This window comes from Strongyloides ratti, assembly GCF_001040885.1.
Source record: "Strongyloides ratti genome assembly S_ratti_ED321, chromosome : 2".
Lineage (NCBI taxonomy): Eukaryota > Metazoa > Nematoda > Chromadorea > Rhabditida > Strongyloididae > Strongyloides > Strongyloides ratti.
The window spans coordinates 8,187,182-8,204,433 of record NC_037308.1 but is presented as its reverse complement, the minus strand read 5'-3'; the positions used below and the strand labels follow the sequence as shown (position 1 = coordinate 8,204,433).

General features: G+C 20.9%; 2 protein-coding genes across 2 annotated transcripts; both read right to left on the bottom strand.

The window, feature by feature from the left end:
• Positions 1-1,921: 1,921 nt before the first annotated feature.
• Positions 1,922-5,124, bottom strand: SRAE_2000262200 (Homeotic protein antennapedia; the record flags this gene model as incomplete). The annotated part of the gene is made up of 3 exons (XM_024653712.1): positions 1,922-2,304; positions 3,269-3,410; positions 4,795-5,124. 3 exons carry the CDS (start codon positions 5,122-5,124, stop codon positions 1,922-1,924), a joined length of 855 nt encoding a protein of 284 aa, XP_024507161.1.
• Positions 5,125-10,274: 5,150 nt separating this feature from the next.
• SRAE_2000262100 (AT08303p) lies at positions 10,275-15,401 on the bottom strand (the record flags this gene model as incomplete). Its single annotated transcript, XM_024653711.1, has 4 exons — positions 10,275-11,807; positions 11,858-11,963; positions 12,008-12,146; positions 14,768-15,401. 4 exons carry the CDS (start codon positions 15,399-15,401, stop codon positions 10,275-10,277), a joined length of 2,412 nt encoding a protein of 803 aa, XP_024507160.1.
• Between the last annotated feature and the right edge of the window lie 1,851 nt (positions 15,402-17,252).

Below are 17,252 nucleotides of genomic sequence, written 5' to 3'. Positions count from 1 at the left end.
AAAAAAGAAGAAAAAGTGCAACTAATTTAATATGGTCTTATCTTATCTCAATACATTCTATTAAAGAAATCTCAAATAAGTAAATATATAAAAAAGAATAATTATAATAAAAAAAAGACTAACTTTATCTTATCAAAATGATAAAAGAAGTAGAAAAGATTGTTATGACTTGAGTGTCATTTAATTAAACAATCTTTCATTTACCTATAATAATAAACCATTGTAAGGTAAAAATTTTATTAATCATTTATTTTTCTATTTAAATTATTACTATTTTTATTTTTTTTGATCTTTTTCTTGCCATTTAACCTGTCACTCGATGCTTATGAAGATATTCATAAAACTATAAGCTCGTAGCTACAGGTTTAATTGTAAGAATAAGTTAATATTATTACTATTATTTTTTTTTTTTATATATTAATTAACTAACAAATGTTAGTTATAATAATTGTGAAGTAATTTAAGGATAGACAACAACTTAAATTTATGTTCTTAAACATAAATTAAAAAGATAAATCTTAATGATTTAGGTATGTTTAGTGATGTACGTAGTAATGTATATATATAAAAAAAAAATAATTATTTTTCAGAATGTTACAATATTTATCTCTCCAATAACATAATTAATCTTTCTTTAAATACTATGTCAATTGATATAATAAAATGGGAAATAAAAAAAAAACTAAGATTTATTATTTGTTGGATTATTTATTGTGGTAAATTATTTATTTCATTGAAGTATAGTTTGATGAAAGAATTAAAGATAATAGCTTTTCTTTTTTAACAATTTTATTCATTATATTTTTAGAAAATATATTGTTGTTTAAAAGTTTGAAGGAATCTCACACAGAGAATATATATGTTACTTTAATTAACAATTACCGTAATCTTTTTAAATACATTTTAATATATTTAAATATATAAATATTATATAAATAAATATATATATTTTATTTTTATCATCTGCTTTATGAAACATTTTCTCAATTACAGTAGTATTACATTGTATAAATTATCTCAAGATGACACACCAGGCAAATTAAATATATTATTTTAATAAAAAAAAAAAAATTTTTTCCCCCATTTACTGACTATATTTAAAAATGGCACATAATAAATATGGTACTATTATAAACATATAACAATGATTCATACATTTATTCTAAAAATATCTTTTATAATATAAAAAAAAAAATCTTTTTCTCATATGTTTTAAAATATAAAATATGTAGGTAAATTGTAACATTTGTCTGAAATTATATTGAAAAATATGGTAATATTTCTGGCATCAATATTAAAAGATGGATAGAAGTAATTAATCAAAAGTGGAACATATACTTAGAAAATGTATATTTTATATATATATAAATAATATTTATTCTTTTTAAAGAGGAAAGTAAAGATGTGATAAATATAGTTTTTGAAATTTTATTTATAAATGATAAATATTACAAAGATATATTCAAATGTATAAAATTTGAAAAATGGAAATTATTTTATACATAAGAAATTAAAAATTTAAAAAAAAAAAATTAATATGGAGAACAAAAAAAAAAATAATATATATATAATGTAATGAAGAATAGTATATAATTTTTCATTTTAAATGTAATTATTTTTTATGTTTAAAATATTTTAAAATGTATATATATATATGCATATATAATAAATTTGTAAAAATTAGTTTAATGAAGGTTTATCACCTATTACAAACAAACTATTAATCATATCATAATATTAGGAAATAGCGATATAGTTAAAAGTGATATCTTCATATTTATTTATTTTGACAAAACCATAAATTAAAAAAAATTGTTGATTTTTTTTTTATTTTCATTATTTACCAATAATTAATCTTAATTCTTGTTTTTTTTTTAAAAAAATTTTTCTTTTAATAATTAGATTAAGGTATATTTTTTTTTCAGTATGGATTTGTCAGTAAAAAATTGCTAGGAAAACTAGCTAGTTGTTGAAAACCCGTAGCAAATGGCATTCCAGCCGCTGCTGCAACTGCTGCAGCCATTGCCATATGATTACCATTTCCAGGATTATACTGATTATTTCCAAATGTACTTCCCATCATGCCTGGCATAACTGGTGCTGGATCTTTACTCTCTTTCTTGTGTTTCATTCGACGATTCTGAAACCATATTTTGACTTGTCGTTCTGTTAACATTAATGAATGTGCTATTTCAATACGACGTTTACGAGTTAAATATTTATTAAAGTGAAATTCTTTTTCTAGTTCCAATACCTGTGAACGTGTATATGCTGTTCGTTGTCTTTTTTCTCCTCTAGTTGAACCTATAAATAATAATTTAAAAATAATTTATATATATAAATTAAAAAAAAATATTTTATTATTAAGTTTAATTAAAAAAAGTTTTATAGGAATGATAATAAATCATACTAGTTTTGTGATATGATTTGTTACTATAATCCATACTTTAACATATCTAATTTACAACTCATAAACAAATCATTTTTATTAAAAAGAAAAGAATTGTGTTTATTTTATTTTTATAATCAAAATAACATTAATAATTTATTTAATATGTCTCGTTTATCTTTCATTAACGCCTTCTTGCCTCAACACACACACTTATTCATAAATATTTTAATCCAATCTTGAAAGATTTATGATTCTTCAATTATATTTCTCTTATCAGAGATATCAAAATATTGTATTTGACCCACTACGGGTGGTGATGTTGGGGAAAAGAATAGTGTAGGAGAGATGAAGAAAATATTTAAGAATGAAGAAAAGAGAGAAAGATATATTTTGGATAAAGTTTTATGAGTTGTCAAAGATAAATTTATGACTTTTTTTGGAGATTCATAAATTAAAGAAATGCCAAAATATGTGATAAAATTATTGTTATTAAAATGTTTGTTTATGTAATCGTGATGTATGTAATAAGATATTAAAACTTTTTACCATTATTCCATTTTAATAAAAAGTTTTATTTAATTAGAATTATAAAATAAAAAATTTTATCTTATCACTATTAAAACTATAATTTTTTTTTTGAAACATTTTTTTTTATATAATACTATTATTATATCTTTAAATTATTTAATTTTAATTGTATGAAATAAAAAAAAAATTATACTATATAATGATACTTCTTTTTTTTTAACATGATAGATTGTAATTGTTTAAATAACAATATAAAACTTTAGAAATAAAAAAAAAAGTCTACAATAATACATTACCGTATCATATGATATATTTTTGAAGGAGGAATGATAAAAGAATATAACTTACCTCCAGTAGAATGAGCTCTCGTCATCCAAGCATACACAGCAACATTTCCTTTATCGTCTAACCCTTCTTCTTCTTTAATTTTGTCATCATTTTCATTAATCCAACCAGAAGTACTTTGTGTTGAATAAACACAATTAGAAACCTGTAATATTATTATAATTTTTTTTTAATAAAAAAAAAATATTTATTATTTTATATATTATTAATTTTTCTTTTTCCCTTTTTATTTGGCAAAATGTCAATCTTGTAATACTTTTTATTATTAATAATTATAAAGATATATTTACATATATAGTACACTATTTTTTGATTAATGATCCTCATTAATCTTATCCTTCCTATAAACGACACACCTTTCAATGTGTTCTAACAACTATATCCTTTATTTAAAAAAAAAATATAATAAAAAAGATATAGTTGATAGAATATGTTTGATGAGGAATAATTAAACAAAAAAAAAATTTATAATAAATTGACTTAAAATAATATAAAAGGTATTTAAAAAAAAAGGACATATTTTTGAAATGATCTTAAAGTAAATTTTAATAAAGACATATTTATTAATTTTATAATTTCTTTTTTTTTCTCTTTTAAGCATATATTATATTAATAAAATATACTTTATGTAATAGTTATTATAAAATAATATTTATTTATAGTATATTTTATATTAAAATAAAAAGAAATATTATATTAAAGAATCTATGAAAGAGAGTATCTATACATCACCATAACATGTCAAGAAAAGACAAATGCGCGAGGTATACGGTATAACTTTTTGATAAAGAAACTGGTATCTTTTATAAAGGTATGTAGATAATATACCTTGATTTAATGATTTTTATTTTTCTTAAAATATAAAATAAATAATTGATTTTTATGTTGTCATTATATTTAAAAATAAATATGTTATTATTTTTATTTATTTTTTTTTTAATTTATATATATATATAGTAAATAAATAATAATATATGTTAAATTTTTTTTTATTTTAAAAAAAAAAAAAAGTTACATATATATTATATGTATAAACAATTTTTATAATAAAAAGATTATAAATTTAAAGTGAATAGTTAAGGAAAATGAGTGACAATGAATTTTGTTACATAACAATTTTTATAAACTAAGATAAATGTCTTTTGTCTGGTGAGTGTTGTATAAGAATTACCAATAAAATAACAAAAATGTATTTCATTTGGCTAATTAATAATAATCACAGCTAAAATTAATTAATTATACATGTCTTAATATAAAATTGATTTAATGGCAAAAAAGAAATTTTCATTAATTATAAAATGACACTAATTGCCTTCAATATTCTTTTGTCACTTTTTTGAATATATAATAAAAAAAAAATTAGATGATTAAAAATGTTGCATGTCATTTATTTTTTTTTTTTTTATTTTCTAAATATATATATTATTATTATTAATATATTTCTTATTTGAAGGGAAAAAAAAGTTATATTAATTAACATTGAATAATTATGTTAAAAATGTTACAAATTATATTTTTGTTAAACTTACAGATTCTGTTATGTGGTTGTCGGAGTCAATGTTACTTCCAGTACTACTTCCTGTACTGGTAGAAGAGTTTGTTGTTGGGGTAGACACTGAATTAGGATTTGGATGATAAGCAGTTGCATTGATCATAGATTGATAATAATGATTAGTAGCATTTAATACTGTCGTAGTTTGTCCACAATTTCCACCACCACCGGATGAATCATAATAATAAGAAGGATGTGTATTTGATGTTGGATAATGTGAACTACCACTAGAAGGTGTAGTTGGAGTGGTTAAAGAATTGACTTCTCCAATATTGGTAAGACCATTACTATTATTTGAAGCAGTCATCAAAATTCTATAAATAAACAAAAATTAAAAAACACTTAATTACCAAATAAAAAAAAATAAATAAATAAAAAGTTAAAAAACATTCATCAACATTCTTTTTCTAATGATTTTAATAATAATTTTTTTTTTTAAAAAAATAAACAAATAAATATAAGCACATGAAAGAAAATCAATTATATTTTGATTCATTATAACAAAAGAAATTTACCTAAAATATTATTGATGATTTGATATTTCTTAAAAGAAAAAATGTTCCTTTGAAAAAATAATTAAATAAAAATAGAGATTTAGAAATTTGATTGTCTTTTGACATTTCTATTTATCATTATCACTCTACTATTCTTTTATCAGCCGCTTCTCTATTGAATGATAGTTAAAAAATGTTTCCTCAATTGATACAAAACACACCCTATATATGTTTAAAAAGATAAATTACATAAATCCTATGAATAAAGTTATTTTTAAATATTAAAAGATTATATTTTAAAATTAGATATATATATATATATATTAAATTTCTACTTATGGTAGTATGCCTTTATATATTTTTCTATTATTTTTAATTTAACAAGATATATATTATATATATAGTGCTAAATTAATCTTAATATGTAAATAAAATATTTTTCTAATAATTTAAAAAAAAAAAAAAATTATATATAGCTTTAAATAAAAACTAAAATGTCAAATACTTTGAAAGGAAAAATATGCCCCCTCAATATATATTGTTATACTCCATTGAAACTATAAAATAGGAGGAGAATTAAAAAGAAAATTCTTTATATAATATACTCTTTTTCTTTATATCTTTTAAAGCTGGGGTTTATTAAAATAAAGAAATAAATATGTTAAAAATATATCTCATACTGTGCTAGTAGTAACTCTTTCTCTCAAATCCTGGTATATGTATGGGTGTATATATATATATATATTTTGCTAATATTTATATATATATATATATTCATATAGCTTACAAGGAGGAGAATAAGATAAATAAAATAATTAAACATTTTTATTGAAAAAAAAAAATAAATTTTTTAATGTAACATTTTTAATACACCTTATATTTACAATTATTTATTAAAAATTATATATTGAGGTAAGATAAATAATATATAAAATATTAAAAAAAAAAAGTATAATAAAATCATGAAAAGGTCTTTTTAAAGTACATAAATGGTTATATTTTTCTTATCTTTTAAAAGGAGGAGTTAATTTTTTTTTTTTTTTCTAATTTTGATGATGGATCATTTCAGGTGATGTGTAAATATTGAATAATGTTCAAGGAAAGTAGTTATATAGATATACCATGGTATTACTAAATGTTGCATTTTTGGAAATATATATAAAATATATAATGATATGTATGTCGAGGTAAAAAATATGTTTATTGGGTGTATTTTAAATATAAAGAAAAATAAATGATTAATATGTGAAAAAATTTAATTTTTCATATAACTAAACTAGAATTGAATAATTTTTTTGGCATAGAAGTTTTTTTTTTTAAATGATTAGAAATTTAACCAAATAATAGCTTGTTTATAAGATTTTTTTTTTTATAATTATATTAAAATTAATGAGAAAAGAGAAAAATAAAATAAAGGAAGGTTATCTTTAAAGAAATAAATGAATTATAAATATCTTTATGTTTATGTAATCTTAATTAGATTTAGAAAGTTATGAGTTATTATATATGTATTGTTATCGTTAAAAAGTAAAGATAGATCATATAAATTTAATTAACCTTATCTTGATATTATTAATAACTACATAAAAGTTATTCGTTTTTTTTTTGTCAATTGAAAGATAAATTAATATTTATAATGCTTTTATAAATATTATTTTAATATTAGTAGAAAAATTATTTTAATGTTTAAAAAAATTAATTAAAGATATATATAGTAGGAAGGAGAAACAATTAATTAAATTATATTTAATAGAGAAAAAAAAAAGTAGTTAAAAGAAATTGTTCTTTATTTAATATAAAAACATTTTATAAAATTTCTCACAAAATGTCAATATTAAAATTTATCAAAAAAAAAAAAAAAGTAGATAAAGCAATATTATTTTAAGAGATATTGTATTATAAAATTGTATTTTATATAGGTTTTGTTAAAATTGAAAAATGTAACATTCAAAAGACACTGTAATTTCAGTATTTTCTTAAACTCCAGCCCCAATTATCATATGTTCATTGCCCACTATTACACACATATGACAGTTGACAAGACTCGTGCCAAAAATTATTTATTATATTTAGATTCTACTTTCAAAATTAATTTATGTATTTTGAGAATGGTGATATTTAAGAAAATAGAAAGGTGAAAGAATTTAGTTAAAAGTAAAAGATGATCAGTATGAGATTATGGAGGATCTCATTTATCAAATTAATATGGGCCAAACTTTTATAAAATATTAAAAATACATTTATATATGTAGGAAATTAATATTATTTATTTGTTAATTAATTTACCAATACTAATAAATATTATAGATAATAAAAATTATTAATCATATAAACATGTGTAGAAATGATATTATAAATTATTTTATAAGTTGTAGTAATGTTACAATTAAGATATATTATAAAGAAAAAAAAAATTATATAATAGTATTTTTTTTTTTATATAAAAGTAATTTATAAATAAATATATATATGTATATTTTAAATGTAATAAAAATAATAATTATTATTAGATTTTTTTAAAGAAAAAAAAAATTTATAATAAATTATAAATAACATTGTTAAACATTCTTCAAGAGGGTAAATAAAATAAAAATTTTAAAATATTAGTTATAGTGTGAAAAAGTGCAAATATACCATACTATGGAATCCCGTTCAATCTTGTCTTGACGTCGGCAATCTTTGTCGGAGTGGTTTACAAAGATTCCTCATGTTAGACCTTCATCAATTACAGGAGGAATAGTCAAGAGTGCCAAAGCATTAAAAATGTGTATGTATGTATGTATATATATATAATATAAGCTTTTAACTCTACCTCTTTTAAAATAATGTAATAGTGATGTAGAGGCGATTTCTAAAAAAAAAAAATCTAAAAAAAAAGAGAAGAAAAATAAATGATTTAAAGATAAAAATTTTACTAATATGGTATTTTTTTTTATAAAAATTTATTAAAAATCAGATGACATTTTTTTGATAAATAAACTATAAACATATATCTATTGCGGTATCATGCTTCTATTAAATAATATAATCCCAATTCTTATCCATAGGAATCGTAAATATCACATAAATAAAGCCTTTCGGCAATCTTAAGTTTTCCTTGTAGTGTCATTCAATCTCTCATCTGTTCATCATATCATTTTCTTGATAATAGTATAATTAATATATCTTTGTAAGATAACAATCGACAATAATGTTTTCCTCTCTGGCATTCATACAATAATATTATAAAATGAAAAATTTTACAAAAGAACTTGTTCATAATTTCAAAGAAAAAAATATAATTAAAGTTTTTTTTTTTGTAACTATAAGATAATATTAATTTATACCTCAAAAATTATCTGATTTTATTATCTAGTTTTTCCAATTACTTATTATTATCTATCCATATTGAAAATAATTAATTATATGATACTCATTACCACAACGAGGACTATTAAATTTTTATTTAGACCATTTATTATAAGAAAATTTTTAAATATTTAACCAATTTTGATTAATAGACTTCAATTTGTACAAAACAATTGCCGTCCACCTTATCAATCATTCATTCTTTATACAATACTTCTAATAATTTCTTATTTCTTTTATCTTTTCCGATACCTTTAAACACCTATTTAATGTAGTAAGGTGTTAAAATAATGATAAACAGTACTTTTTTTGTTATTTTATTTCAAATTAATCTGTTTTGTCTACAATATCAAATACCAGTGTAAAATGTATAAAATTAATACAAATCTTTAAAACATTCCCTGACAATATTTGATTGATAAATGTTAAACAATGTTAATTGTGTAAATGTTTTTATTTAACTTTACCATACTGTATTTTAATTAACACCTACTAATTATCTTATCAGACCTGATATCAAAAAGTTATACATGTCTAAATATTTTTTCTTTTTTTGATAAAATATTTAAATTTATATATATTTTTTTTGATAATTATTTTTATATCTTCAAAAGCTTATATAGTGATTCAAAAAGACGTGACATTATAGAAATTTTATATTAATGTCCTCCAAAATGTTCTTTGTACCTTCTAGTGAAATCATTTTGTAAATAACTTTATTTTTGAAGAAAGTTATTAATGAATTTCTTAAAAGTTGTCAAATACTAAAGTTTTTTTTATAAAACCTATGATTTTAAGAATAAGTTTTTTTTTAACAAAAAAATATACATTGTCGTTTTTATCAAATTTTCTATTATACCCATGTATTATTTTTATTAATGAAGAATGATTCTAAATTTATAAAATCCACCAATAAATAATTATGCTAATTTAATTATTTTAAAAAAATTATAGAAACTTTTGTTTTAACTTTGATAAATTAACATGTTACTTATCAATAACTTTTTTTTTCAATCATAATATAAATTAATACTAAAATATTGTAAGATGAAAATTTTTGATTTATTAAAGACGTAAAATGAGTCATTTATATCCTATAAAATAATTAATTACTTTTTTTTTATCAACTTTGTATTTTTTCCGTTTGAATACATTTAACCTCTTCGAAATTGACATTAATAATGTTTTTTTTTTCTTGTATCAATTGTCATGAAAAATTTATAATGACACTACATAAACATGGAAAAAAAATGTTAAACTTTTTCTATGATTTTTGATAGTTTACTTTCAAAAATAAAATTTATATGGTAAGAAGATTAGAAAAAAAATAATAATTTATTACAAAGAAAAAAATCTAAAAATTGTATAAATAATCATATTAAGCATAAATTATTAAGATCTTAGACAAAATTTATTAATACTAGACAACTTCTCCTCCACAGCAAAATAAATATTTTAATTAAAAAAAATATATAATTTTTATATGTTAATATATTTTATATAATTTGTTTAAAATTTAACAAGTTAAAAAAAATTATTTAAAAAATTGACATTTAAACTTTGAAAATAGTAAAAAAATATGTCCCTACCAAAACTGAATAGTATCGTATTTTTTTTAAAAAAAACTTTCATAACTTCTCTGAATTGGAAAACTAGGACTTCTCATTACTTTTTTTTTAGGCAATTTACCAAAATTTCCAAATATATCTTCAAATGCAGGTCGATTTCGAGGATTGTAATTCCAACAATTCATTAAAATATTTTTCATCTCCCGACTTACTTCATTACCACAAAAAGGTGCTTTCATACCCTGCCCAATAAAGAACATTTTTACTTCCCAACTATATTCAGAAAATGGAAATCTACCGAAAAACATCTCAAAACAACAAGTTCCAAATGCATAAACGTCACTTTTTTCAGTAAAACGTATAGGTTTTGCTGATGGAGTTATTAGTTTTATGAGTTCGGGAGCAAGATAACATAACCAATTCTCTGAAACAAAAAAACCATTTTTTCTTGGTGGGTGACGTAAACGAGCCATATTAAAAAGTCCAAAATCAGTTATTACTATTCTATTATTTTTTTCAATAAATATATTTTTTGTTCTTAGATCCTTATGGAGAATACCCTTTGTATGAAGATATGTCATACCTTGACAAATTTGAAGTGAAAAATTGATAATTTGCGAAAATTCTAAACACTCTGTAGGAAGACTTTCATGAATTAATTGATATAATGTTTTCCCTTTACAATCTGACATAACTATACCAAGATTTCCTTGTTCATATGTATAACCTAAGAAAAGAACAATATTTTCATGTCTTACTTTAAGAAATGAATCAGCTTCAAGAAGGAATGTCTCATATTGTTTAGCTTCTGGTACGTGATCCATATTAAGAAGTTTTATTGATACATCACCAAAATAATGTCCACGACGTACCTCACCAAATCTTCCATAACCAATTAGTTCAAGAACTTCAATTGCATCCAAATTTATATTTGATTCTGCATCCTCAGGAATATTTTCATATATTTTTTTTCCTTTTTTTTGATTTTTTTCTCTCATTGAAGCTGTTTTAAAACTAAGTCTATAATATATTCCTTGCCTATCACTATTCTCATCTCCACCAAAATTTAAGCCTTCTAAATTTGATATATCTTCAAAAGTTACACCTTTTAAAGTTTTTTCAGAATCATTTGTACCATTTGTTCCTGTTAAAGTTGCTGAAGTTGTTGTTATTATAGGAATATCTTTTTTTGTAACATTGTTTACTCGATAACTATTTATAGAATTATCATTATTAATTAAAGTTTTATCTGTAAGTGTATTATTTTTTGATGAACCCGTTTCATTAATTGATTCTCCTATTACATTAGTATCAGTTAAAATAATACTTGGTACATGATGATTAATTGGTAAATTTGATTGCTCAGTATTTTGCGAGCGTGGGAAAGTTTGAGAAAATGTTGTTGGATCATGAAATGTAAAGTGTTCAGATGTGTTTGATAAACTAGCTGATGATATTACTTGTCCAGTTTGCTTTGGTATAACTGAGTTAATTAAATTAGGTGCTGGAGTTGAAGGTGCTGTAGAATTAGTAGAAGATGATGATTCACCCCCTGACGCTCGATAGGAATCCCATCTTTCCTATAATAACAAAAAGTTTTAAATTGTTTATAAAATAAACTATAACTAACCTGTCCCTGAGTTATATGCAACTCTTTAAAAACTGCTTTAAAAATTTCTAAAGTTAAACCACAATTATTTCCTATTCTTCTTTTACATTCAGTATGAGCTTTTTTTCTACAATAATGTTAAATAACATTTTTATAAACCATACAACTTACTTGCAACTTTTACATTTTTCCCATGAACTGACGAAACCTAATGTTTTTTGGCATCCTTCACATGTATCACTACATATTGTCGGGTAGCGTTTTGAGACCCATACATGAGGAATTGAATGAGGTGCTCGAAAATTCACTACTAAAAAGTACCAATATTTTTATACCCAAGAAACATATTTTACTTTTTTTTTATAAACAGAAATTAAAAGAAATTATAAAATTGCTTTTTCCGGCAAACCATATTTAAATAATGTATTAAAATATTTGCTAACTATATAATATTTATCAATATACAATAAGATTTCAAAGAGTAATTTTAAAGTAAAGTAGAAAAAATAACTTTTATTTTTGTAATTATTTCTTTAAAGTCAAAATAAATATAACTTACTGTCAAAGAACTAAAATTATTAGTAAGACAGATAATTTTCAAAAAAAGTTTATTGATAAAATGTTCTTATCCATATTTTTTAAATTGTTGAATAGTATAGGGTAACATATATATTTAACATACTTATTTTTAAGCTTTGATAATTTAGAATTAATTAAAAAAGTAAAGATCGGTAAACATTTAAAAACTAGTATTCACCAAAGATTATTAATAAAATTCTTAGAAATAGACACTTTTGACAATAATTTATTTTTAAACAAATTAGCCAAGCATTATTTGGTTTACAATCTTTTCAAATAAAATGTGTTTTCATGATAAAACTAATGATCTATTTTTAATGCCAACTCTTCTAATAAGTATCGTTTTATTATTTCATGAAATTAGTCGTGGTAAATAAATTTTAATTTTTAAATAACTTTTAGTTTCAATTAGTTATAAAAGTTAAAAGTTTTAAAAAAATAAATACTGTAAACTCTTAGAGACTATGTTAATAATTGGTTAATTTTATATTGCTAAATCAATCTGAAAAAAAAATATTTTTTGCAAATAATCTATTAAATATCTATAAGATAAATGCAATCAAACATCTATAATTTTTGTTCAATAGACAAAAAAGTAATATTCATCAATACTAGTCATTTATTTCACCTTAAAATTAATTAGTATCAGTTTTTTGTATTAGTATGTCCATTAATGTGACAATTAATTTTACATCAAAATTAATACAATTTGTCAAATTTGTTTAAGAATTTTCTATTTTAAAACTTGTGTTATTGTAGTAATGGCTTATTTTTTTGTAAAAAAATTATTAAAGGAAATACTTGTATGTAAAAAAAGGGGTTATTAATGAACCAAGTAAAAAAACTATCTTTTGGGTATATTGCTCATCGGAAATATCATTCATTACCTAAAGTTAGCAAAATCCCAAAATATAAAACAAAGTCATTATATTTCTTAATTGTTTTTTAAAAAAATTTAGTTACGTTAATTCTAAATAAACAATTTTGATATGATATAAAGTCATGTGTTTAAAAATATGATACTATTTAAGAAAAACAAGAAATAATGTTTTGTTATCTACTCAAATTGCTTCAAGTCTATATCAACATTCAGGCATTTAAAATATGAAATAAAAACAATTTTTACATTGATTTATGGTATCTAGATTAATTCCATAGGAAAATTTTCATGATAACAAGATATCTTAGGAAACTATTAAATAAATGTTTATATTTTTTGATGAATTGAAAAGGACAAACTGATTTATTTATTTTTCAATACCACACATACCATACCGTTGTTTTATTATCTTAAAATTTCTTAATCTTCAACTATGAATTTATCTTCTATCTCTCCTAACCAAATTTCTTTTAAATTTTTAATAAATGCTACTGTTGTAACTTTTTGTAAATTAAATAATACCACAATATTATCTTTAACAATTACAAATACTTTTCGGTAATTAATTGGATTTTAATTTTTAAAATGTCTCGAATTTGTATTTTTGATTAACAAGAAAAATTTCTATCAAATTAATTCCGTAAACTATTTTTTCTATTAAAATTTGTATGACCTTCTGGTTTACTACTTTTGCTTAATCCAAAGAAAGATATTTTTTTTCAAATTCTTCTATTCACTATTAAATACATTAAAGTATATTCTGTAGTTCAATCGTCGTTCCTCTTCTTTTCTTTATCAATACTTTTAATTTAATTATCTCATTTGAAAAATAGATTTACAACAAAAAAATAAAATAAAATAAAAAAGCAAACTTTTGCGAGCAAGAAAATCTATTAATAGCAAAAGAAAAGGTTTTAAAAAAAATACTACTATTTCCCAAACTATATTTAAAATAAAAGCTAGATTTTTGCGTATCTTAATTGAAAAACACTGCAGAAAATTAATAAAAGAAGTATAAAAATTTTCTAAGATTAAATTAATGCTAAAAAAAATGTACAATTATTGGTTAAAAATTACTGAAAATTTCATCTAATTCTGTTATATTTGTGTATTTAAATTAAATACACTTGAAATTATGCTCTTGATATTTTTATCGTTAATTTGATATATTTGTGAGAAAAGTTTAATTCATATACATAGATGTTACATTTACAAATAATTTATCACATTAAAAGAATAATCTTTCTTTAAAAATAGATTATAAATACAATTTACCGGAAATGCAAATATCTTACATTAATTACTATTGTTTGTCAAAAAAAAAAAATTTAATGAAAATAACATTAAGGTTTTTCTTTAAATTTCTACTTATTAATTATTTTAATAAATAAGTAAACTATGCTTACATAGTATTAAGAAAAACCATTTAAATAAGAAAAAAATTATTTTCAAAAATTTGATATTAAACTTACGTTTACCCATAGAATTAGGTGCCGTATTGTATGATTTTTGTTGTGATTTTAAGTTTGCTTCCGTTGCTGTATATGGAGATGGTCGATTAGGAATACTGTCAGGTGGTGAAGTTAAAAATTGAAAATTTGTTGATTGTGAAATTGGTAAAGTTTTCGCAGGATTTGATATAGTCAACGATGATGAAGAGGTTGTGTTAGAACTGGTTGACTCAATTGCTTCTGCTATGGCATGTAAACTTTTAGTATTTCTTAAATAATTATCATTTTTAGTAATATATTGATATTGTTTTGGTGATTCATTACTGGTAATTTTTGGGCTGCTGTTAGTCATCACAAGATTAGTATTTAGTCCAGTTTTGTTAGTATAATTTTCTAACGTAACCCGATTATTCTTATCTATTGATAACAAGTTTTCATCAACGTTCTTACTATCGCATGTATTTTTTGCATATGAAATATTAGTACTAGTACTATGAAGAATACTTTTATGAGAAAAAGTGTTTAAAAGAGCAGAGGAAAATGCAATTTTTGTTTTAGACTTTGCAGATATTGGTGTTGTGTTGTTGTCTCCACTGGAAATATTGGCATTCCCAATACCTGAAGCGTCTTTTGAATAATTAGTTGAGCATGGCATATCATTGTCAATTTTTTGATTGATTATTGACGTAGGCGCCGACATGATACGATGATATCATACAATTTAAAATCCAATCAATTTTATTATAAATTTTTCTATGGCAATGATTGATTAAATTTTTAAAATATTAATATACTTTTTTAACTTAAAAGTTTAGGTATAACTTTGAAAATATAGCTTTGTATGATAAAAAGCTTTTTTTATTCATAGATACAAATTTAATCATAAAATTAAATTAAATCCCGTATATATAAGTAAAAATGAAAGATAATCTTTTATAGATAGAAAAAAAAAATGCTATAATATAAGCAATTAACTATATAAATATGCCAACTTACCTTTATAATACCAATTTCCGTTATAATAATAAAATATTTATATATAACTATATTTATATATATATATATTTATTTGCGTATATATATTCATATAGTGATAGAAGATATTTTGATTAAATAATATTTGAAAAATAAAATATTTAAAGGAATAATTTAATTAATTTTGTTTGATAAAAATCGCTTGGTTGTTATATAATTTTAAAAATAATATATATCTTTTAATTGTTACAGTTGTCAAATTATTATTTTATAATTATCTTATTGACAACTTATTATAAACAACTGTTTGATATCAATTCTAAAGTGTTTTTAAATAATATAATCATATAAATTTAGACAATTTCTAGAACTAATTATAATAATTATTTATTGAGTTTTTTTCTAGATAATTAATGGCCATAAAATTGGCTGCAATAATTATTAATAATAGGAAAGGCAAATAAATATTGCGCGAAGTATACACAAATTTTAAAGGTTCACTATGTGCATGCTAAAGAATCACAGATGCACAGGAAAAATCGTTCTTTGCGCTATATTGGAGAAACCTTACATCAATATTACAAAATCTATGTAATACTAACTGTTGACGCGTCCTATAATTTTTCTGTTCTCTCCCTATTATCTATACTATTTCTTGTTATAATTTTATTCAGTCAATGTTCATAATCTTGAAAGTTTAATGTATGTATACATGTATATTGAGTGCCACTACAATTTTAACTTTTTTATTATATTAAAAAAAAATAAAATTATTTATACAATAATATTACGGGTAAAAAAAAATGTTAATTTTTTTTGATTAAAATATTTAATAATATAAATAAAACTATCAAATCATTTTTATTCTTCCATAAAATACTTTCAATTTCTTTTAATATTCATTATTCCATTCATTAATTACACTACACAATTTATTTATTATTTAAAAGATGATGCATTGTCACAAAATAAAAGATATATGCTTATGCGGCCTTGATACTGCAAAAGATATAATTTGGCCCATTGAGTTTGTTGGAGAAATAAAGAAAGTCAATAAGAAAGCTTAGTAGTCAGGATGCCGTACACTATTTAATATTTTGTTTCGAGATACATTTTATATTTTAAAATGAGGAATACTTATTGTGAAAAGAGATTATTTTTATATTATCAAACATTTTGTTAGAATTGCTTTTTTTTTTGCTTTCATTGTTTTGAAATGTTATTTTTTTTTTATAATTTTTTAATATTACCCACAATAAAACTTTGTTTAATATGTAAGCTTTTGTTGTTTTTTAAACATGACTGCCTATATTTTTTTTTTTGTCTTGTGTGATTTTCCATTTTAATTATAATCAATAGATCAATATAGATAATATATTGTGATAAGACAACTTGTGTACTTTAACTGAACAATCTTTGGACGTGGATTTTATTTTTTTCTTATTTTTAAATTACTAAATTACAATTGTATATGTATTTTGATTTTATTTTGATTTAATTTTTCGAGAATAGAGATGAAAAGTAATTTTAT